Source organism: Carcharhinus amblyrhynchos, unplaced genomic scaffold, assembly GCF_965287045.1.
Source record: "Carcharhinus amblyrhynchos unplaced genomic scaffold, sCarAmb.v2.hapA scaffold_38, whole genome shotgun sequence".
Classification (NCBI taxonomy): Eukaryota; Metazoa; Chordata; class Chondrichthyes; order Carcharhiniformes; family Carcharhinidae; genus Carcharhinus; species Carcharhinus amblyrhynchos.
In genome coordinates, this window is record NW_027649779.1 from 2,411,999 (window position 1) to 2,437,330 (window position 25,332).

Here is a 25,332-nt window from a genome sequence, read left to right on the forward strand (position 1 = left end):
GCAGTGAATCCCTTCCCACACAAGGGGCAGGTGAATGACTTCTCCTCACTGTGAATGTGTTGGTGCCTCAGCAGATACTTTTTGCTTTTAAATGCCTTCTCACAGTCAGAACATTTGAAAGGTGTCTGATCAGTGTGAACATACTGGTGTGTCAGCAGGCTGGATGACTGAGTGAATCCCTTCCCACAGGTGGAGCAGGTGAACGGCCTCTCCCCAGTGTGAGCACGTTGATGCATTTCCAATTCAGAAGGGTAACTGAATCCCTTCCCACAATCCCCACATTTCCATGGTTTCTCCATGGTGCCGGTGTCCTTGTGTCTCTCCAGTTTGGACACACAGCTGAATCCTCATCCACACACATAACATGTGAATGGTTTCTCCTTGCGGTGAATGGTGTGATGTTCTTTCAGGCTGTGTATCTGGTTAAAGCTCTTTCCGTAGTCAGTTCACAGAAATACTCTCACTCAGGTATTTGTGTGTCTCAGTGCTTTTCCAGTCACATTGATGTCTGAAATCTTTTCTCACAGACAGAACAAACATTTCTCCTTCCACATTCAAAGGCCAATGATATTCAGACCCTGATGAATCGAGTGACTCTGTCAGATCTCAATGTGATATCTGTTTCTGTCTGTAATTCCTCCTTTCCAATATTCTGTAAAACAGTTTACAAAAGTCATCAGTCAGTCCAGGATAAAAATTCTGAACAATTTTAGTTTCTCTGGAACATTTTTTCCTCTCTTGCTTGCCTTCATTGGCCAGAACATCAAGTATAAAAGTTGGCAAGAAGTGTTACAGCTGCATAAAACTTTAGTTAGGCCACATTTAGAGTATTTCATGCAGTTATGGTCACCTCACGACCAAAAGGACGTGGGTGCTTTGGAGAGAGTATAAAGAAGGTTTACCAGACGTTGCCCGGTCTAGAGAGTTTAAGGTATGAGAAGAGGTTGGATAAACCCGGATTGTTTTTACTGGAAAGACAGAGCTTGAGAGGGTGACCTGATAGAGGTCTACAAGATCATGAGATGCATAGATAGGATGGATAGTCAGAGGTTCTTTCCCAGGGCGGGAGGGTCGACTATAAGAGGGCACAGGTTCAAGATGAGATGGGGAAAGTTTTTCACACAGAGGGTTATGGGTGCCTGGAACGTACTGCCAATGGAGGTGATGGAAGCAGGCACTTTAGCAACATTCAAGGCGTGTCTTGATAGACATGTGAACAGGAGGTGAACAGAGGGATAGGAACCACGTAGGACAATAAGTAGTGGATCTAAATTAGGAATCAGCACAGGCTTGGTGGGCCAAAGGGCCTGTTCCTGCATTGCATTGTCCTTTGTTCTAAATCTGTAAATCCCTGTCCCACACACTCTCCCTCCTCCTTGGTCTGAAATCCAAACCCATCTCACCATTTCTTTCCTTCCCTCCCTGTCCTCTGTCTGGGTTCAGTTCTCCAGCTCCTGTCTGCAGACTGACAGTAAACCCAATGGGTCTCACTGGGGGGTTTGGAACCTCCTCCACTCACCCGCCTGAGTCCAGCTTCACAGTCACACTGCGCATGCTCCAGCTCACAATGGGCCGGGGAGTGATTGACGGGCAGATCCGGGCCAATAGGAAGAGGATCATCCGGGACTTGGATTGAACCCAGGTCACCGCCGCCATCTTGGGAGAGGAAGGCGTGTCTTTTGTTCAGGGAGCGGAGCGCGGGGACGGCCATCTTGGTAAGGGAGGGGGTGAGTGGGCGGGCTTCCTCCCCGTTGCCTGGGCCCGGTTACCCGGGCAACCGGCGGGCGCCGCCATGTTGTGGTGGTGATTGTCCATCCGGGTGTTTAGTGAAGGAGTGGACAATGAGCTGGAGGTGAGTTTGGAAAGTGTTCAGAGGAAGGTGTGAAATCAGATTGAACATCAGAACATAAGAAATAGGAGCAGGAGTAGGCCATCTAGCCCTTCGAGCCTGCCCCGCCATTCAATAAGATCATGGCTGATCTGTCGTGGCTCAGTTCCACATTCCCGCCCTCTCCCCATAACCCTTAATCCCCTCTCTTATCAAAAACCCATCAACCCGCGTCTTAAAAATATTTAGCGAGGCAGCCTCCACCACTTCAACGGGCAGAGAATTCCAGAGATTCACCACCCTTTGAGTGAAGAAGTTCCTCCTCAACTCTGTTCTAAACCGCCTCCCCTTTATCTTGAGGCTGTGCCCCCTAGTCCTACTGTCCTTTCTGAGCGGGAAGAGTCTCTCCACCTCTATCCTATCCATCCCATTCATCATCTTATACATCTCAATGAGATCTCCCCTCATTCTTCTAACATCCAGATCTGTGTAAGAACTAGAAATTCACATTCAGAATGTTTCTCAAAGCTCAGCACAATGCTGCAAATACTCAGCTCATCAACAACAATCCCCTGGCATTGCAAATGTTAACTCTGTTTCTCTCTCTTCACAGAAGCTGCCAAAACCTGCTGAGGATTTCCACAACTTACTGTTTTTACTTCCCATTTCCACAACTTACTGTTTTTACTTCCCATTTCCACAACTTTCTGTTTTTACTTCCCATTTCCACAACTTTCTGTTTTTACTTCCCATTTCCACAACTTTCTGTTTTTACTTCCCATTTCCACAACTTTCTGTTTTTACTTCCCATTTCCACAACTTTCTGTTTTTACTTCCCATTTCCACAACTTTCTGTTTTTACTTCCCATTTCCACAACTTTCTGTTTTTACTTCCCATTTCCACAACTTTCTGTTTTTACTTCCCATTTCCACAACTTACTGTTTTTACTTCCCATTTCCAGCTTCTCCAGTTTTTAACTGCAATTATTATCGAATTCCTACAGTGCAGAAGCAGGCCATTTGGCCCATTGAGCCTGCACTGAACAACAATCCCATTCAGGCCCTATCCCTGTAATCTCACCTATTTACCCTGTTAATCCCCCTGAGGGTACTAAGGTCAATTTAGCATGGCCAGCCCACCTAGCCTGCAGATCTTTGGACTGGGGAGGAAACCGGAGCACCCGGAGGAAACTCACACAGATATGGGGAGAATGTGCAAACTCCACACAGATAGTGACCCAAGCCGGGAATCGAACCCAGGTCCCTGGCGCTGTCAGGCAGCAGGGCTAACCACTGTGCTTTTTTTTTGTTTTTGAAGTTAAAATTTATTTATTAATCACAAATAAGGCTTACATTAACACGGCAATGAAGTTACTGTGAAATTCCCTGAGTCGCCACACTCCAGCATCTGTTTGGGTCAATGCACGAACAGCACATCTTTCAGATGGTGAGCAGAAGCCGGAGCACCCAGAGGAAACCCACACAGACACGGGGAGAATGTACAAGCTCCACACAGAGCCAAGGCCGGAATTGAACTGGGTCCCTGTCGCTATGAGACAGCAGTGCTAACCACTGTGCTTTTTTTAAAAATGTCACCATTTAAATATACAAATCAGCAATGTTTATTTGTTTAACTGAGACTGGGGTGTTCAGCAGCAATATCAGGAATCACTTCACGGAAAATAGAAATCTGGAATTCTGATCAGATTCAGTCAACAGAAAATTTAAAAACTGAGATTGTGAGAAGGTTGTGAGATGAGAGTATTAAGGATAATGGAATCAAGGGAGATGGGTGGATTTAACAATCAGATCAGGCAATTCATCCTCAAAGCCAAGAGACTACCAATGAAATAGAAAGTCAGGGCAGATCGGGAACATAAGAACATAAGAAATTGGAGCAGGAGTAGGCCATCTAGCCCTTCGAGCCTGCCCCGCCATTCAATAAGATCATGGCTGATCTGTCATGGCTCAGTTCCACATTCCCACCCTCTCCCCATAACCCTTAATCCCCTCGCTTATCAAAAACCCATCAACCCGCGTCTTAAAAATATTTAGCGAGGCAGCCTCCACCACTTCAATGGGCAGAGAATTCCAGAGATTCACCACCCTTTGAGTGAAGAAGTTCCTCCTCAACTCCGTTCTAAACCGCACCCCCCTTTATCTTGAGGCTGTGCCCCCTAGTCCTACTGTCCTTTCTGAGCAGGAAGAGTCTCTCCACCTCTATCCTATCCATCCCATTCATCATCTTATATGTCTCAATGAGATCTCCCCTCATTCTTCTAAACTCTAACGAGTACAAGCCTAGTTTATTCAGCCTCTCCTCATAGTTCAACCCCCTCAACTCCGGCATCAGCCTAGTAAACCTCCTCTGCACTCCCTCCAAGGCCAAAATATCCTTGCGTAAGTGCGGCGACCAAAACTGCACACAGTACTCCAGCTGCGGCCTCACCAATGCCCTATACAGCCGCAGCAAGACCTCCCTACTTTTATATTCAATCCCCCTCGCAATGAAGGCCAGCATCCCATTCGCCTTCCTGACCACCTGCAGGCTGGGTTTTTGCGACTCATGCACAAGGACCCCGAGAAGACTGAAGGGTGACCTGGTGGAAGTCTCTAAGATTAGGAAGGGGTTCAATAATCCAACAGGGATTTAATGAGAAACCTCTTTACCCAGCGAGTGGTGAGAATGTGGAACTCACTACCATAGTGAACAGTTGAGGTGAACAGCGTGAATATATTGAAGGGGAAGCGAGATACGTACATGAGGGAGAAAGGAATAGAAGGATATGCTGATGGGGGGAGATGAAGAGGGGTGTGTGGAGGCTCATGTGGAGCATAAATACTGACATAGACCAATTGAGCCGACTGACCTGGCCCTGTGCTGTAGACTCAATGGAACAGAGACAAATGTACTTATTGTACATCTACCTGTCGTGGTGGAAAAACCTCTATTTACTATCCAGGATAGAGTAAATGTCCTTCATCAGCTTTTATGGATCATTTCAGTGGAAATGTGCTCTCCTAGATTTAAAGAACATCAGCCCACTGGAAGCAAAGTCGTGAGACCGGCCAGTCCAGCAGAAAGAAACACTCCAACCCTCTCACTTCACCCACTGTCAGAATGAACATGGTTCAGTCCTGGATGTGATTAACAGCAGCAATAACAGCAGAATCCAACCCCTGTCATCACTTGTGAATTCGCTGATGTCTCAGCAGTTGTGATGATTTAGTGAATCCTTTCCCACAGTCAGAGCAGGTAAATGGTCTCTCCCCAGTGTGAACTCGCTGGTGTGTCTGCAGGTTGGATGAATTACTGAATCCTTTCCCACACTGAGAGCAGGTAAATGGTCTCTCCCCAGTGTGAACCCGCTAGTGTGTCTGCAGGTGGGATGACTGAGTGAATGTTTTCCCACAGTCGGAGCAGGTGAATGGTCTCTCCCCAGTGTGCAATCGGCGGTGTTTTTGCAGATTTGATGCATAAGGGAAACGCTTCCCACACTCAGAGCAGATGAACGGCCTCTCCCCAGTGTGAACGCGCTGATGTATCAGCAGATAGGATGAATCAGTGAATCCCTTCCCACACTCGGAGCAGCTGAACGGTCTCTCCCTGGTGTGAATTCGCTGGTGCCTCTGCAGGTTGGATGAATTACTGAATCCCTTCCCACACTCAGAGCAGAGGAATGGCCTCTCCCCGGTGTGAACTCGCTCGTGTGTCTGCAGGTGGGATAACTGAGTGAATCCCTTCCCACACTCCGAGCACGTGAACCATTTCTCCCCAGTGTGAACTCGCTGGTGCATCAGCAAGTTGGATGATTCATTGAATCCCTTCCCACAATCGGAGCAGGTGAATGGCTTCTCCCCGCTGTGAACCCGATTGTGTTTCTGCAGGTGGGATGAACTTTTGAATCCTTTCCCACACTCGGGGCAGGTGAATGGCCAGTCCCCTGTGTGAACTCGTTTGTGTGTCTGCAGGGAGGATGAATGAGCAAATCCCTTCCCACACTCCAAGCAAATGAATGGCCTCTCCCCAGTGTGATTACATCGATGAGTTTCCAGTTGGTGTGGAAAATGGAATCCTTTACCACAGTCTCCACATTTCCATGGCTTCTCCATGGTGCCGGTGTCCATGTGTCTCTCACAGTTTGACAGTCAGCTGAAGCCTCATCCACAACAAAACACCTGAACGGTCTCACCCCAAATGTGACTGGTGATGTCTTTTCAAGCTGTGTTGGAGTTTTTTTCCACAGTCAGTTCACTGGAACACTCTCACTCGGATCTGTGTGACTCCATGCTTTTCCTATCACACTTATGGTTGAAATCTCTTGAAGCAGGCAGAACAGATAAATATTTCCCTTTGTAGATTCCAAAGGCTGATGTTGTCCAGGTTCCGATGAATGGAGTTAATCTGTCAGATCACCACGAGTATTTATTTTGAGGTTTCTGTCTGGAAATCCTCTTCTGATATCCTGTAACATGAATTTCCAAAATTCATCACTGTCAGTGCAACTTAGAAATTCAGAAAAGACCAGTCTAGTTTTTATAGAAAATGCTTCACTTTTCCCCACTATTCTTACCCTGCTGTATCCCAATAAATAGCCTCCCAATTCTCCTAAAGGTGCCAATTCATGTTGGTTAATGAATCCATGCACATCACTTCCTGTTCAAATGTGTGTAATATGCAGCACTCATTACCTGGTTGGAGATATGGTGGGTGCAGCAAGTGGTCATGATCTGGAACTAGGTGCCCATGGATCTGGTGGCAGTGAAGGCAGTTAAAGATTTCAAAATGAAATTGGATATGCATTTGAAGCAAATACTCTTGCAGGAGAATGAGTATATGGAGGGGCAATGGGTCTAACTGGATTGCTGTACAGGGAGTTGACATGCACTCCTTCTCTATCAGAATAACGATGCCTTGAAATATATTAACATAGTTACAATATTCTATTACAAGACTAGAATTATAGAATCCCTACAATGCAGAAGGAGGCTATTCATCTCATCCAGTCTGCACCGACCACAATCCCACCCAGACCCTATTCCTGTAACCTTACTTAATAACCTTCCTATTCCCACAGACACTAGGGTCAATTTTACCATGGTCAATCAACGTAACTCACATGTCTTTGGACTATTCCGTGTAAGAGATATTGAAAAGGCATAGCACCATGTGTTTAACACAAAGCCAATTTATTTGACTATTATTAACAATATTAACAGACATATAAATGGACTGCTGTTTATTAATAGAAACAGACCCATTCAAACATAATAATTAGGAACAGAAAGAGGCCACTCAACCCCTCGAGCCTGTTCCGACATTGGGGATGACCTCAACCCCACATTCCTGCCCACTACCCTCACCAATAATCTTCCATCTCCTAGTTAATTAGGAGATCATTTTGTTCTGTCTTCAAAATATTCCAAGATTCTGGTTCCTCTGCCTTTTGAGGAAGAGAGTTCCAAAGATCCATGATTCTCTGAAAGAAAACATTTCTCCCCATCTCTGTCTTAAATTAGCAACACATTTTAAATAGTGTCTCCTTCTTCAAGATTCTCCCACAAGAAAAAAAACATCCTTTCCACATCAACCCAGTCAATAACCCTCAAACCTAAAGGGCTTTAATCAAAGTACCTCTTACTCTTTTGAACTCCGGTGGACACAAGCCCAGACACTCCAATCTTTCCTCGTAAGACAACCTGCCAATTTTATTGTATTAATCTGGTAGGCATTCTCTGAACTGCTTCCAATGCATTTACATTTTACTTAAATAAGGAGTTCAGTACTTTAATAACACTCCAGATGTGGTGTCACCAGTGTCCTGTATGACTGAAACATAAGCTCACTCCCTTTGTAACCAATTTCCTCAGAATAAACAATAACATTCTATTAACTTTCCTGATTACTTGTTGTACTTGCGTTTCAGCCTTTTGTGATTCATGCTTTAGGAGACCCAGATCCCTCTGAATCTCAGAGTTCTGCAATCTCTCACCATTTAATGTTTTTTTAAAATTTGGCAGGAATTCCAGCCAAAATTGATAATTCCACATTTGCCCATCTTATACTCAATTTGCCAAATCTTTGCCCATTAGCTGAACCTATCTACATTCCTTACATCCTCTTCACAACTTATTTTCTCCTCAGCAAATTTAACGACCATGCTTGCATCCAAGTCATTTATATAAATTGTTAAAAGTCGGGGTCCCAGGTCTGATCACTTTGGCACATCACTTGTCACATCCTGCCAACCAGATAAAGATCCATGTGTGCCAACTCTGTTTCCTGTTAGCTAGCCAATCATCTTTCCATGTCATGTTACCCCTCTACACTGTGAGATTCTATTTTCCGTATTAAGCTTTGATGTGGCAGCTTATCAGATGCATTTTGGAAATCTAAGTACAGTACATTCACCTTTGCTGCCCCATTTACCAATATATAAAGTCACCATCTCCCAGATGTCTCACTGAGAAGGAGAGCTGACTGATGGTCACTTAACCTGAGGATCATAAATTCATAAGATATAGGAGCAGAATTAGACCATTCGGCCAACTGAGTCTATTCCATCATTCGGTCACGGCTGAAATGCTCCTCATTCCTATTTTCCTGCCTTCTCCCCAAAACACTTCAACTCATTACCAATTAAAAATCTGTTTAACTCCTCCTTAAATTTTCTCACTGTCCCAACATCCACTGCAATGTGAATTCCACAGATTCACAACCCTTTGGGAGAAGCAGTTTCTCTTCAACTCTGTTTTAGATTTGCTACCCCTTATCCTAAGACTAGACCGCTCATCCTAGAATGCCCCAGAAGAGGAAGCATCTGCTCCACGTCTACTTTATCCATACCTTTCATCATCTTAGATCACCACACCTCAGGTGAGGGGCAAAATTGAGGAGACAGCACCTTCATGAATAACCTTGGTTGGCACGACAATTGAACTGTGCTGTTGGTAAAACTGTGCATCACAAACCAGCCACCCAGCCAACTAACCCCCTTTATCCAAAGCGTATGTGACTCCTTCAAAGAACTCCAGTAAATAGGTTGAATATGATATCCCTTTCTCAAACCGTGTTGACTCTCTCTTATTGTCTGACTTTTTCTCATTCTCATGATATCTTTAATAAAGCTTTAATATTTTCCCTACATCAGATTTTCGATTAAGTGGCCTTTAGTTACTTTTTTGCCTTCTTCCTTTTTTTGAGTAAAGGAGTTACATTTGCTATTTTGCAATCTACTGGAATCTTCCCCAGATCTTGCAACTTTTAGATAATGAAAACGGTGCTATTTTCTTCCACGTTCAAAATTTTTTGCTGTTCAGGTTATAATACGTTGTGCAATTTCATCCAATCCTGATCTGATGTTCCGTGCAAGTTTCCTGACCCCATATCCTCCCCTTTAAGACCAATTATAACAACACCTATAACAGAGCTGGAATCGCTTTTCAATTCAGCAGAAACAGACCCAAAGGTTCAACAGTCTGAACATGAAAACAGCAAAATCCAATCACAACAGTTACTTGTGAACTCGCTGGTGTCTCAGCAGATTGGAAGACTGATTGAATCCCTTTCCACACTTGGAACAAATGAACGGCTTCTCCCCAGTGTGAATTCGCTGGTGTGTCAGCAGAGTGGATGAGTGAGCAAATCCATCCCCACACTGGGAACAGGTGAACGGTCTCTCCCCAGTGTGAGTGCGCTGGTGTACAGTCAGTTGAGATGATTGCTTGAACCCAGTCCCACAGTGAGAGCACCTGAATGGTTTCTCATTAGTGTGAACACGTTGATGATAGTGCAGATTTACAGAATTTTTAAAGCATTTTCCACAGTCTGGACATTTAAAAGGTCTCTCATCAGTGTGAATCCGCTGGTGTGTGAAGAGGGTGGCTGACTGAGCAAATCTCTTCCCACACAGAAAGCAAGTGAATGGCCTCTCCCCAGTGTGAATTCGCTGGTGTAACGTGAGGTTGGAAGACTGAGTGAATCCCTTCCCACACACAGAGCAGGTGAATGGCCTCTCCCCGGTGTGAATTCGCTGATGTTTCTGCAGATGGGATGAGGTAGTGAATCCCTTCCCACACTGGGGGCAGGTGAATGGTCTCTCCTCAGTGTGAGTCCTCTGGTGAACATGTAAGCTGTTTGACTGAGTGAATCCCTTCCCACACTGGGAGCAGGTGAATGGTCTCTCCCCACTGTGACTGCGCTGATGAATCTCCAGCTGGGATGGGTAATCGAATTCCTTCCCACAGTCCCCACATTTCCACAGCTTCTCCCTGTTGTGACTGCAATTATGTTCTGAAAGGCTGGATGATTGGTTGAAGTCTTGACCACACACAGAACACGTGTACAGTTTTGCTTCATTATGAATGGTGCTATTTCCTTCCATGTTCGAAACACACTGATATTCAGGTTACAATAAATTGGCTAGCTCCACCAGGCTTTGATATAATATTTGGTTTCAGTTTCCCAACTGCAAATCCTCCTCTTCTAAAACCCTGTGAAACTGATTTAAAACAGAAAAAAAAGTGAGAGAGAACCTACAAAAACACAAAGGCAGGTTGTGAAATTGAGCTGAATGAAGCTGGTCATTTGTGGGGCTGGCACGAGGAAAAAAGTGATCATAAAAGCTGCTGGATTGTCATAAAAACCCAGTGGGTTCACTGATATCCTTCAGGTTAGGAAATCTACCACACGGTCTGGACACAAGACTCTGGACACTGTGAGAGAAGATAGAGAGAAGTAGGAGAGGGATTTGGACATTGACAACTCAATTAGGACTTTGGCAGAAAGTTTCCCAAACCCTCAACCTCCACCCATCTAGAAGGACCAGTGTAGCAAACAGATGGGAACACCATCACCTTCAAGTTCCCCTCCAACTCACACACCATCCTGACTTGTCTGACATCCAGTAGCAAAAGAACAGAAATTTCTTTCATATAAACACTGGGAAGACTGAACCCATTGTCTTCAGTCCCCACTACAAACTCCACTCCCTCACCAGCAAATCTCTCCCTCTTTCTGGCAGCTGTCTGAGGCTGAACCAATCTCTTTACAACCATGGTAAAATATTTCAGCCCAAGTTGAGCTTCCAGCCACATTGCCACATCATTAAGACCACCTATTTCCACCTCAGTGCCATGACCCAACTCCACTCCTTTGGAAGATCCTTTGGAACTTCCACTGTGACATGAAACACGGGGGAATGGGGATACAGAGAGGGAATGGGATTGACCTAATTGCTCTACAGAGATTGGCATGGATTTGAGTTGCCAAATGGGTGCCTTCCATGTTGTAATGTTTCCATCACTGGAAATAGATAATGTTGATACACTGCTACATATTTTAAGACAAGAAATAGGGAATAGTAAATAACATAGTACATACCATGTACATTGTATACATTAAACATATTTCTCTCCCATACAAATTTACTGTTCATTAAAATGTTAGCCCTCTCCTGGGAAAACTTCCCCTTGAATTATGAACATTGGGTAAGAGGCCATCCGATTAGCCAGATATATAAACGTGTCACAGTGAGAGAGCTAAAGGATGTCAATGTCTTTGAGAGAGAATGAGAGATACCTGGGCCTGGGCTGCTCCTGCTCCTCATTCCAATGTTCGTCTGTAATGTTTCCAGAGTCTGCAGCCTCATTGGATTCACTCCCTTACCCTTCAGTTGCTGCAGGTCCCCAATTTCCCCCAGAATGAGAATAGAAATGGAAAGGGGGAGACATTGATTCCCTCCCGGATGTTGCCCAGAGGAGGAAGTTTCACTCGGAAACTCAGTGGACAACTCGTGACGCCACGACAGAGCCCAAATCAGCCAATAGGAATCACTCTGCTCCGCGGTGACGTCTCGGGGTTCCAGTGCGCAGGCCCAGGCTCGTGGACCCGGGAGCCCCGCCCCCACCCATTGTTCCCCTTCCCCTCCTCGAGCCAAGGTTTCCAGACAAGCGGCTGGCGGCTCCGCCCAGAGCGAGAAGCCGCTCGGTGATCTCCCCCTGCCCCCCTGGTCCGGACTGCGCATGTCCAATGGAGAGGGGAAACTGCGCATGTGCGGGGCGTGTCCCCCTTCCTCGGCCGTCGCGCTGAGGTATTGACCAATGAGAAGAGCTGGAGGACCGGAAGGACGCTGGTCCTCCAGCCAATCAGAGCTCCCCATTGTCTGAATGCGGACGTGGACATTGAGCTTGTTGAGCTGCTCATTCCTGCCCAGCAAAGCTGCTGCTGCTGCTCTCTCTCTGAATGAAGACTGAGCTTCAGGCAGAATCAAACTTCCTTCTGTCTCCAACATTTGTGAGTAAAACACTTTCTTTCCCCCCCCTCCTTTCCATTTCTTTTCTCATTCTGGGCTTCAGTTTTTTTTAACTTCCAGGTCACTCTCGCTGCCTAAATAAAGAACCTCCTCACATTCTTCATGAGTCTGTAACCAGGTAATACAGTGTATTACACACATCATCAGTCTGCTCATTAATGGCCAAATGTAAAACTGTAACGTGGCTGTCAGCTTGAAGATTTTCAGCTCTCTGTGTCCAGGGCAGGAAGCAGTGAGCATGGATCTATCAATCAGCCTCAATCAGCACCTTCAGGGAAATCTTTTAATTTATTCATTCATGAGACATGGATGTCGCTGACTGGTCAGCATTTATTGCCCATCCCTAGTTGCCGTTGAGAAAGTGGTGGTGAGCTAAAATCTTGAATCGCTACAGTCTGTATTTGTGGGTTAACCCACAATGATGTGGAGATGCCGGCATTGGATTGGGGTAAACACACTAAGAAGTCTCACAATGCCAAGTTAAAGTCCAACAGCTTTATTTGATAGTAAACCCAAAAGCTTTAGGGGTTTGCCCCTTCGTCAGGTGTGTGGAGAACTGGTGTTGTCAGACTTCTCACTGTGTTAACCCACACTGCTGGTAGGGAGGGAATTTGTGGATTTTGACCCAGTGACTGAAAAGGAATGGTGATATATTTCCAAGTCAGGATAGTGAGTGGCTTGGAGGGGAACTCCCAAGTAACTGCTGCCCTTATCCTTCAGATGGAAATGGTCCTGGTTCTGGAAGGTGCTGTCTGAGGATCTTTGGTGAATTGGGAGGGTGAATATTAGATACAACAGAATGAGAAGGGAAGGAGAGGGTGGGGGATGGAGATTTACAGCTTTTGGGGAATGAATGAGGAAAGAATGTTCCATAGAAACTAGAATTGTCTGTTCTGAATTTCTACCCAGTACTGACAGTAATGCCTTTTGTAAACTCTTTTACAGGATATTAGAAGGGAAGAATTTTCAGCAAGAAACCTCAAACCAAACGTCATGTCAGGATCTGGCATTTGCATTTGATTCATTGCAAAGTGAATATCAATGGCCTCTGATTCTAGAAGGTGAATGTCTTTGTCTGTTCTGTTTGCTTCAGAAGGCTTTAAACGTCAGTGTGGCTGGAAAAGGACCAAGACACGTACACTTCCGAGTACGAGTGCTCCAGTGAACTGACTGTGGAAAGAGCTTTAACCAGTTCTACAGCCTGAACGAAAACCACATGGTTATTAGCAGTGGGGGGAACTGTAACCCTCTGTGGCTTTGACTGATTGTCTGACCTGGAGAGACACAAGGACACCTGCATCATGGAGAAACGTTGGAAATGTGGGGACTGTGGGAAGGGGTTTAAGTATCCATCCAAACTGGAAACACATCAGCAGTCACACTGGGTTATGGCCATTCACCTGCCCTCAGTGTGGGAAGGGATTCAGTGATTCATCCAGCCTGCGGATTCACCAGTGAGTTCACACCAAGGAGAGACCGTTCACTTGCACGATGTGTGGGAAGGGATTCACTCAGTTTTCCAATATGCAGACACACCAGCGTGTTCATTCTGGGGAGAGGCCATTCACCTGCTCTCAGTGTGGGAAGGGATTCACTCAGTTATCTCACTTGCAGACACATCAGCGAGTTCACACTGGGGAGAAACCGTTTACCTGCTCCAAATGTGGGAAATGCTTCACGCGGTCATCCAGCCTCCTGACACACCAGCAGGTTCACACTGGAGTCGGGTCATTCAATGGCACCAAGTGTGGGAATGAGTTCACTCAGTCATCCCAACTGCTGATGCACAAAGTCACTCAAACCAATGAGAAACCCTTTAAATGCTCCCACTGTGGGCGTGGTTTCAAAAGCTCTCAGGAACTGATGTCCCACCAGCGTATTCACACTGAGGAGAGACCGTTCAGCTGCTCTCACTGCACAAAGAGATTCAAAACATCATCAAACCTCCGGGTGCACCAGCGAGTTCACACTGGGGAGAAACCATTCACCTGTTCTCACTGTGGGAAGGGATTCAGTGATTCATCCACCTTACAGACACACCAACGAGTTCACACTGGGCAGAGGCCATTCACCTGCTTTGTGTGTGGACAGCGTTTTGCTCAGTCATCCGCCCTGCTGAGACACAAAGTCACTCACACCAACGAGAGACCCTTTAGATGCACCGACTGTGGGCGGGGATTCAAAAGCTCCCAGGTACTGATGATTCACCAGTGCTTTCACACTGGGGAGAGACCATACAGCTGCTGTCACTGCACAAAGAGGTTTAGAACATCATCCGCCCTGCGGACACACCAGCGAGTTCACACTGGGGAGAGGCCTTTCACCTGCACTGACTGTGGGAAGGGATTCACTCAATCATCTGCCCTGCTGAGACACCAACAAGTTCACAAGTGATGACAGGAATTGGATTCTGCTGTTATTGCTGCAGTTAATCATATCCAGGACTGAACCATGTTCATTCTGATAGTGGGTGAAGTGGGAGGGTCGGAAGGTTTCTTTCTGCTGGAATGGCCGGTCTCACTGCTTTCAGTAGATTGCTGTTTGAGTTAGGGATTGGTGAGAGGGTGGGTGAAATCAAATGACAAAAATGTCCTGGAATGAAAGGGAGAGGTAATGGTTGTTGCAAAGAAACAAAGCATTGGTCCAGAATAAGGTGTTAGTGGCAGAATAAAGGACAGCTCCATCTGGCAGCAAAAAAACATGAAAACAAGATGCAGGCTGCCACTTGGCCAAAAAAAGAGAGTAGATTGATGCAATGTTTGTAAACTGAGTGAGACGAATTGGCAAGTTCTTCAACAGAAAATGAATCCCTCACAAATTTCTCATGTGAGTGTCCCTGTGTCCTTAGTTGACTCTGTTGCAAGGGTCAATATTTGGCATGCCTGGGTGGACACAGTTAAGTAATAGCCTTAAAGTCACATTGTGAATGAATCATAGATGTACCAGACAAATAGCAGAGTTATAGAAAGTTGCACTGGGAGACCAGACACCCAAAAGAAACAGCATGTAAGCGAGTTGATAAGAACCATTCAGGTCCAAAATCAAACTCCACAGAGATGGGCAGTGATAGAATGTCATCAGGAAAAGAAGAATAGAGTGCCATGAAGAGTGCTCACTTTTAACATTTAAGAAAAGCTTGGACAGGTACAAGGATGAGAGGGGTTTGGAGGGATATGGTCCAGGTGCATGTCAGTGGGATTAGGCAGAAAAATGATTTGACGCAACCAAGAAGGGCCAAAAGGCCTGTTTCTGTGCTGTAATGTTCTATGGATCTATGTTCTAACAACACCCCAGATTGTAGATAGTAAATCATCGAATCCCTATAATCTAGAAGACCATTCAGCCCATCAGGTCTGCACCGACTCTCTCGAACAGTGACCTTACCCAGGCCCTTTGTCCCACCCTATGCCCATAACCTCACACACTTAACATGGCTAATCCATCCAACCTACACATCTTGGAACACGAAGATGGAATTTCGCATTGCAAATCCACCCAACCTGCACACCTTTGGTCTGTGGTCGGAAACTGGAGCACTTGGAGGAAGCCCATGCAGACATGGAGAACGTGCAAACTCGCACAGTCACTCAAGTCTGGAATTGAAGGTGGGTCCCTGGCGCTGTGAGGCAGCAGTGCTTGGCACTGTGCCACCCTATAGTTGAGGCCAAAACACTGATTGATTTCAAGAAGAAATTAGATACAGCTCTTGGGGTAAGAGGATCAAGGAATATGGGAGAAAGGGGGGGATCAGGATATTGAATTTGGTGATCAGCCATGATCAAGATGAATGGTGGAGCAGACTCTCCTACTCCTGCTTATAGTTCCTATGTTTCTATACTATAAAAGCAAATACAACATTGGCTTTGCTATGTGCTAGAATGTGACTGACAATATGACAACTGAGTCAAGGACATCAGGTCCAAATGTGAATTAGTAAATTTAAAAAAGTTTATTGAATGAAAAAGTTTTACTGAACCACTTCAAGACATTGACTTTTACCACTTCATGTGGGTGATCAGTCTGTAGAAGCGTACCCCTGTCTGGCTCCTTCTTTCACAGGAGTTCAGCCTCGGGAGTCTGACTCCTTTTCTGACAAGAATTTCCTTGGAACTCAGCCTCGGGAGTCTTCAATATTTGGTTCGCAAGGAAGACCTTCAGAATCTCTACTTTTATCCCCAAAGTGATGATTACCTCATGTCAGAGTTGGGGCTGTTGTTACGTGACTATTGGTCCATTTGATCAGTCGATTAATTTAACTGGATCCTAAATTACTGACACACCACCTTCTCTCATTATCTTAGACAGGAATACAAGAGAACTGGTTCAATATATCCCTTTAGCTGATTCTGTACAATCCCTTATTTACATAGTTTTAAATGTTGAGGCGAATCAGAGTTTGAAGGTCTCTCTCGTCAGTACGTTTATCTTCATTGCACATTCTTTACATACACAGCAATTAAACTCTTACATTTTTACAGCAAATAAAACTCAGTCTTTTACAATAATAATTCTAGTTTCTGTGGAACATTCTTTCCTCTCTCATTCCCTAAAAGCTGTAAATCTCCATCCCACACACTCTCCCTCCATTCTCACTCTGCTGTATCTAATATTCACCCTCCCAATTCTCCTGAAGATGCTGATTGAGTCTGATTGACAGATCCATGCTCACTGCTTCCTGTCCTGGATACAGAGAGCTGAAAATCTCCATGCAGGCTGCCAGACAGATATCTGTCTATCTCACTGGACTGACAATGTGTGGAATATACAGACTGGACTCACTTCCTTACCCTTCAGTTGCTGCAGGTCCCCAATTTCCCCCAGAATGGGAAAAGAAATGGAAAGGGGGAGAAAAGAAAGTGTTTTACTCACAGGAGGAAGTTTTAATGTTTCTGAAACTCCATCTTCAGTCACACAAAGCTCATACACTGATTGGCTGGAGGAGCAGAGTCCTTCCGGTCCTCCAACTTTTTCCATTGGCCAACACCTCAGCACGAGGGTCAGGGGGTGGGCGCTCATCGGCACACGTGCAGCTTCTCCTCTCCCTTGGACATGCGCAGTCCCAGACCGCCCGCCTGCGCGGCGGATAGAGTGGTTTCTGCGGCGCGATGGAGTGTGGGAGATGCAGCCGCCATTACGCATCCAGACCGCAGTATCCAAAACCCTGGGACTGGAATGGAAAGTTGGGCGCAGTGACCCCGCCCTTTCACAAAGTACAATGGGATATCACTGGATTGGATTGGAATGTCACCTTATAGTAAAATAGGTTGTTAAATTTAGATGGAATGACTTCGAGAACTGGGTGACATATTGGGGAGGACAATAGGTGAGTATGAGACTGAAGTCGAGAGGCAACACCTTCAGGGGAGGAAAATTGGAGAAAAAGCAAGAGGAGGATAGTAGGATGACTTAATTTTACGATCAATAGGTCTGCACGGATTTTTCCCGGGGCTCTGGTTACTTCTCACAGTCTGAAAGATGTACTGGTTAGGTGCATTGACCCGAACAGGCGCTGTAATATGGCGATTAGGGAAATTTCACTGTAAATTCATTGCAGTCTTAAAGTAAACTTTGCTTTTGACTGATAAATAAACTTTAGGAAAGAGGGAGTGTGTGGGGACATATATTTATAATTTGAGATGAAGAACGATTTTCTGTGAGAACTAGAATTGTCAGTTCCAGATTTCTATCCTGTAATCACAGTGATGACTTGATGATATCAATCCTATCACACCCATTAAAATCTCTGTCAGGTCAGTCTTCAGCCTTCTCTTTCCTGGCAAAATTATCCCCAGCCTGTTCAATCTATCCTGTGACTTAAACACACTCAGCTCTGTTAACATCCTTGTGAATCTTACTTGAACCTTCGTAAAGCTTTTCTGTCAGCTTTAAAGGGATATACTATTAATATTTAGACACAATTTGATTTGGTTACAACAGCATGGTAACTCAGTTCCATATTGACCCTCTAAATGCTTTAGTTTGAAAGGGACTTAACCATCAAGAAAAGCCTCTGAAACAGCAAATGAATTGAAATTTATTTTAAGGTACAATGGTGAACTAGACAAGCGACTTTAATCACTTCAGTTGGGTGGCCACCCCTGTAGAAATATGAATTTTCCTCAGGTTCCTGAACCAAAGGCGATTTCCCAAAATCCTGCCCCCGGGGCATTCAGTACCTCCACAACCAGAGTCCAACCTGCAAAGCCCAAATTCACTCACCAATCCCACTGAGCTTTCCAACACCGCTCTCAGCTGCAATACAGATATCAATGCTATACTGTTAGTCAAAACACAAAACATTGTTCTAAAATTCCTACCTTGCCAATGTAGGTTTATTATTAAAACTTCACCCAAGGCTTGTCTGTAATCTAGAAATTGTTTGTTCCTCAAACAAGTAAACAACCTTGCTGATATTAGAACCTTGACGTAGAGCATTTGACAAACATGTGATTTTACTCGAATGCAGGGGTATTACATCTATCACCTCTTTTATGAAATCTATTAATTCACTCTGATATTTCCCCCCTTTTGTTCATTGGCCTTGTCCAAGATAGCCAACTTCCTTTCCCTTTACAATCTTCTTCTCATAACTAATTTTTAGATATAATTGAACCGGTATAATTGGATATAAAAGCAGTGATAACATATAATTCCTATACAAATTGCATAGACTTAAAAAAAATTCTCAAAGCTGTTCCTTCACCTGTATCCATCTTGTAATTCATTCTGATTAACTATTATTTCTCCCTCGGCTTCATTTGATCTAATCAAAAATTCCATTTAGTTTGGTCTTACAATCAGTTTCTCTATGGAGTATGTGTCAGTGCCTTTATCATTTCAAAGTGATTTCTTACTCTTCAGACCATATTAACCATTTCATGTCATGCTGTTGGTCCAGTAGCTGAGAAAGTCCCATTTAAATCATAGAATCATTACAGTGCAGAAGGAGGCCCATCGAGTCTGCACAGACCACAATCCCATCCAGGCCATATCCCCATAACCCCACTTATTTACCCTGCTAGTCCAGCTGGCAATAAGGCACAATTTACTATGGCCAATCAACTCGCACATCTTTGGATGAAGGCAAAAAACTGGAACACCTAAAGGAAATCCACGCAGACCCAAGGAGAATGTGTAAACTCTATACAGGCAGTCATCCAAGGCTAGAATTGAATCCAGGTCCTTGGCGCTGTAAGGGAGTAGTGTTAACCACTCTGCCACTGGACTGCCCTTCACTTTTCAGTACAGCTGCACCGTGTACTCTCGGATGTAAGTTAATTCCCAATTTACAAACCATTTCTGCAGTCTCACATCGGTGTTCCAATTCCTTCTTTAATTCTCTGTTGGAATCTCACCTTCACTTATTTCCCTCCCTGTTAAATGTTGTCACTCATTTTCTTTCAAACCAGACAGTGTTCTTTTGCCCTACTTGTTGGCATCTCTCTGCCCTCTTCCACAAATCATTGTTTTGCATTTGTGGAAGGATTATCAGGTCTTTTGGGATTGTGCTGTCTATTTTACCAATTAGTTTCATCATCCTGGATTCCACTGTCTTACAAAGGATGCACCATTCAATAATTCTGTCAGAGTCTTCAAAAGAAAATCCAAAGTCAGGTTTACAGGTGTCCTTCATCTCAATGTCTTTGCTTGTTTCCTCCTGTACAGTCCCAGTGTTTTAGATGGTGGCCAGATTATCAAATTCATTTTTCTCAAATAGTTCATAGACAAAGAAACAAGTGTCTCCAAGATAAAACTGTCACCTCATTCATCTCATCGAGACGTCCCTTTCACTCAAATCTTCATAAACACCCAAATGTATGGATTTAAACTACACTTTCAGGAGTTCTGGAGAATCTTTAGAGTCAAATAAATTATTAAGTATTCTTATAATATGTTTTTACAGAAATTAAACATTTCCATTTGATTCCAGGCATTATCAATTTTATTCTTTCCTTTAAACACCAGGTAATTTCCATTTCAAATGCTTGAAATAGCAACTCATGTCAGATATTTATCAATTCCAATCCCAAAAGCAGTCTTGTTGGCTTTCTGAAAGGTAAAGTCTTTTATTCTCTGCTTTCATTCTCAAAACTGCTGCCTTCACTCAGAGCTGGAAACCATCATCACCTGTTTAAACAAAAAACACAAACAATCCATCTGGCTCTGGTCAAGATCTCAGTGAGTTAATGTGTCCAATCATAGGTTACATTAAAAAAACAAAGGCTGTGTGTCGATTTATAAAAATCAACTGTCTGCTGAAAGGGTTAACTTTTCTGTAGAACCTAGAGAGGCGGGGAGTGGGCAGAGGAAATTTGGCATGCAAATAAATTACATAATTTAAAAAACTTCTCGTGTTATTTTCTTCAATTTTGTTCAAATTTCATCTCTTTTATCCTTTTTTGAACACCAATTTCAATTTTCAATATTTACTATTTAATCAAAGTTGAAAGAGCTATTTACCATTTATATAGATGATCTGGAGGAGGGAACCGAGTGCAGGGTGTCGAAATTTGCTGATGACACCAAGATTGGGGGAAAGGCAAATTGTGCGGAGGGTGTGGAGAGTCTGCAGAAGGATCTAGATAGGCTGGGCGAATGGGCCAGGAAATGGCAAATGGAATTTAATGTTGGCAAGTGTGAGGTGGTCCACTTTGGTAGGAATAATGGTAGGAAGGACTATTACTTACGGGGCGAAAAACTGCAGCAGGCGACGGTGCAGAGGGACCTCGGGGTCCTTGTGCATGAGTCGCAAAAACCCAGCCTGCAGGTGCAGCAGGTGGTCAGGAAGGCGAATGGGATGCTGGCCTTCATAGCGAGGGGGATTGAATATAAAAGTAGGGAGGTCTTGCTGCAGCTGTATAGGGCATTGGTGAGGCCGCAGCTGGAGTACTGTGTGCAGTTTTGGGCGCCGCACCTGCGCAAGGATATTTTGGCCCTGGAGGGAGTGCAGAGGAGGTTTACTAGGCTGATACCGGAGTTGAGGGGATTGAGCTATGAGGAGAGGCTGAATAAACTAGGCTTGTCCTCATTAGCGTTTAGAAGAATGAGGGGAGATCTCATTGAGACGTATAAGATGATGAATGGGATGGATAGGATAGAGGTGGAGAGACTCTTCCCGCTCAAAAAAGACAGTAGGACTAGGGGGCACAGCCTCAAGATAAAGGGGAGGCGGTTTAGAACGGAGTTGAGGAGGAACTTCTTCACTCAAAGGGTGGTGAATCTCTGGAATTCTCTGCCCGTTGAAGTGGTGGAGGCTGCCTCGCTAAATATTTTTAAGAAGCGGGTTGATGGGTTCTTGATAAGAGAGGGGATTAAGGGTTATGGGGAGAGGGCGGGAAAGTGGAACTGAGCCACGACAGATCAGCCATGATCTTATTGAATGGCGGGGCAGGCTCGAAGGGCTAGATGGCCTACTCCTGCTCCTATTTCTTATGTTCTTATGTTCTTAAGTACTTTGTGAAATGTATTGTTAATTGAATCTCAACAATTTTAATTCAAATGTTTTGGAAAGTTGAAACTGGTTTGCAGCCTTATCTTTATGTTTTGGGAGCATAATTGGCCTTCACAATCCTAACCTTGAACAACTTAATTTCAAACCCAAATCATTCCTTTTATATTTAGGTACAGTCTGTATTTATTTCAAATAGAAACACACAGCAGTTCAAATTAAATTAATTTTCATCCCCTTTCCAAACTAATTCTTCAAATCTGCGATGCTTGCAAAGAACACCCTGCTTCAACAATTATGACTCAAATGTACGGTATTCCTTCAACTGAGCAAACAAACTTGGAGTAAGTGTTGTGGATCATGACAGTGCAAAAGTCATGGCTAATCACACACACACTGGCATTTCCTTATCACACAGGAGAGGTGGGAGTACTTTTAGTGATTCTTTTTTTGAAGAAAACAACTACATCTGCTGGCTGGTGACTCATTTGTGTCTCAAGTTGTTTGGTTTTAGCTAAACACAGGGAGTGGACTGCTTCAGGGAGGTGTCACTTTGTGGCTGAATTAGCTCCCTCAAAGTCCCCATGCCATCTTCGAACTCTTCACTGGATCTGATATTTTCTGACTGTAAATCAATATCTTGTTCCAAGGTTTGGCCGAACAGCAGTAGGTTTTTCTGAGCACCACTCACCCTATCATCTGTCCCCTGTTCCCAATGTAACTGATTGCCCAGGACAGACATGCTCTCCTGCCAGCAATCAGATCCATTATGCAGTTTATCCACCAGTTCCCTGAACCCTTTGTATTTTGTATTCAGTTGTAAGGCACAGTTTCCAGTGCAACTGTAGATTAATTTATTCTGGACTTTTTCCAACTTGCTACTTCCTTTGGGAATCTCTTTAGAAAACCTACCAAGGACCCACTCGTAATCTCTGTCACTTTCTTCTACACCTCCCAAGGTATCTTTTGCTCCTGATGCCCTTGACTCCATTGTGAAACTGTCAGTCACATTCTAGTTTATGCCAAAGCCATTGTTGTATTTGCTTTTTTAAGGCAGCAATGCTAACCACTGTGCCACTGGATGGATTGCTGGCACAGTGGAGAGAAACATAGAAACTAGAAGCAGGAGTAGGCCATTTGGCCCTTTGCGCCTGCTACACCATTCATCTTGATCATGACCATCGAATTCAATATCCTGTTTCTCCCCCACCCCCACCACCTCCCATATCCCTTGATCCCTTTAGCCCCAAGAGTATATATCACATCTTCTTGAAATCAGACAATGTTTTGGCCTCAACTATAGGGTGACATGGTTGCAAAGAGGTTAGCACTGCTACCTCGCAATGCCCCGCATTTAATTCCAGCCTTGGCTGAGTGTCTGTGTGGAGTTTGCATGTTCTCTCTGTGTCTGCATGGGCTTCTTCCAGCTGCTCCAGTTTCCACCCACAGACCAAAGATGCCCAGGTTTGGTGGATTTGCAGTGTTGAATTCCCTCTTAGTATCCCAAGCTGTGTGGGTTAGAAAGGTTAACCATGGTAAATGTGTGAGATTACAGGGACAGGGCAGGGTCAGGGCCTGTGTAAGATGCTCTGTTACAGAGATGGAGCAGACTGGGTAATCTGAATGGTCCCTTCTGCGCTGGAGAGATTCTATGATTCAATGAATACAGGATTGGTCAGAATTATAGGGAGTGGGATAGCTTGATCTTGGGTTTGGACGTAGCTCAGCACAACATTGAGGGCCGATGGGCCTGTACTGTGCTGTGCTGTTCCATGTAATCTTTTCACGTGTCCCAAATTTTAAATAACCATTACAATTAAAATTCTCTCATACTCACATGTGTGAGTTTGGATCTGGATTAAAGTCCCCACAAATTTAGAAAAGTCTCCTGGAATCATGTCTCTGGCCAGTGAATATGGCTCTAGGTTCACAACTTCTGTGAAAAAAAAGCTTTATTTATTACACTTCCTTTATTTAAATCTGTTTGACTTAAATCACAGACAGAAAACCTCAAAGCTTGAAGCATTCAACCCACAAATATTATCCTTACCCAGAGAAACATAGTATTAGCTGTATAACAACAATAACCAGAATGAATTCCTTAAACGTTCTTGTGGTTCTGTTTCTAAACTTCCAGGAATGCCTTTAAATAAAGACTCAAGATAAGGTTAATTCCCCTGAAAGATAAGCCTTAACAAATGTAGCCCAAAACAATGATAAAACACATCTACAAACATCCACCAAAACAAACAAAACACACCAATTCTCACAGCTCGTAAATTTCAAACAATGAATCCTCAGCATTTTCTCTCACAGCTTTAGCTTCTTAAAGTGACAGAGCGCCACAAACATTTCACAATATACTTTAATGATTGGAAGATGGAAAAGAAGGTACTGTTGCCTTCTAGTATATGCCAAAACCATTGTTGTATTTGCTTTTTTAAGGCAGCAGTGCCACTGGATGGTCTGCAGATGATACAAAGATATGTGGAGGGACAGGTAGTATTGGGGAAGCAGGAGGGCTGCAGAAGGACTTTGATGGGCTCGGAAAGTGGGCAAAGAAGTGGCAGGTGGAATACAATCTGGACAACTGTGAGATTATGCACTTGGGTAGGAGGATTGGAGGCATAGACTATTTTCTAAATGGGGAAATGCTTTGAAAATCAAAAGCACAAAGGGACTTGGGAGTTATTGTTCAAGATTCTTTTAAAGCTAACATGCAGGTTTAGTCAGCAGTTAGGAAGGCAAATGCAATGTTAGCATTCATGTCAAGAAGGCTAGAATACAAGAGCAGCGATATACTTCTGAGACTGTATAAGGCTCTGGTCAGGCCCCATCTGGAGTATTGTGAGCAGTTTTGGGCCACACATCTAAGGAAGGATATGCTGGTCTTGGAAAGAATCTGGAGGAGGTTCACAAGAATGATCTCTGGAATGAAGAGCTATGTGAAGAATGGTTGAGGTCTCTGGGTTTGTATTCATTGGAGTTTAGAAGGATGAGGGAGGATCTTAATGAAACTTAGTAAAAAACTAGAACTAGAGGGCACAACCTCAGGCTAAAGGGATAATCCTTTAAAACAAAGATGAGGAGCAATTTCTTCAGCCAGAGAGTGGTGAATCTATGGAACACTTTACCACATAAAGCTGTGAAGGCCAGCTCATTGAGAGTCTGTAAGACAGAGATAGATAGGTTCTTGGTTAATAAGGGATCAGGGATTATGGGGAATGGGGATGAGAAAAATATCAGTCAAGATTGAATAGTGGAGAAGACTTGATGGGCTGCCTGGCCTAATTCTGCTCCTATGTCTTATGGTCTAAGCTCACAACGCCTTGATTAAATAAGATGTAAGATCCTTCATTCCCCTTCATTATAACAACCTTATTTTTAAGCCGACCTCCAAGGCTGATTTTAGAGGCAACATCTAGTCTTTGTTAGTTTAAAATCCCAAACATGTTGCAGGTGTAAAATATTTGTTCTTTATCTGGGACTGGGTTGACAACACAATAAAAGTCTCAGTTATTCCAAGTTCCTCCAGGCTACGCTTAAAATTTCTACATTTAACTGGTTCCCATAAATCCTCAATCAAAAACTACCAGGTGATTTACAAACAAACCAACTGTTCACTGAAAGTGTTAGCTTTTCTACAGAACTTAAAGGGGTGGGGAGTGAGCAAAAAAAACTTGGCACACAATTACATCACTTTATATATGATGGGAGTTTTTCTCAGAAGCCAAGTGTTGGGA

The 25,332-nt window shown here is 44.1% G+C and overlaps 1 protein-coding gene and 1 pseudogene across 1 annotated transcript in view; both read right to left on the reverse strand.

The window, feature by feature from the left end:
• Nucleotides 1-4,762: 4,762 nt before the first annotated feature.
• On the reverse strand, nt 4,763-5,941 carry LOC145362385 (uncharacterized; annotated as a pseudogene).
• A 3,187-nt stretch (nt 5,942-9,128) lies between these two features.
• LOC145362386 (uncharacterized) overlaps nt 9,129-25,332 on the reverse strand; it is an 83,601-nt gene continuing 67,397 nt past the window's right edge. The window contains 3 exon segments of the mRNA XM_080218438.1: nt 9,129-10,224; nt 11,908-12,067; nt 13,281-13,415. Of these exon segments, the coding sequence (XP_080074564.1) occupies nt 9,343-10,224; nt 11,908-12,067; nt 13,281-13,415 (1,177 nt within the window). The 3' untranslated portion in view covers nt 9,129-9,342.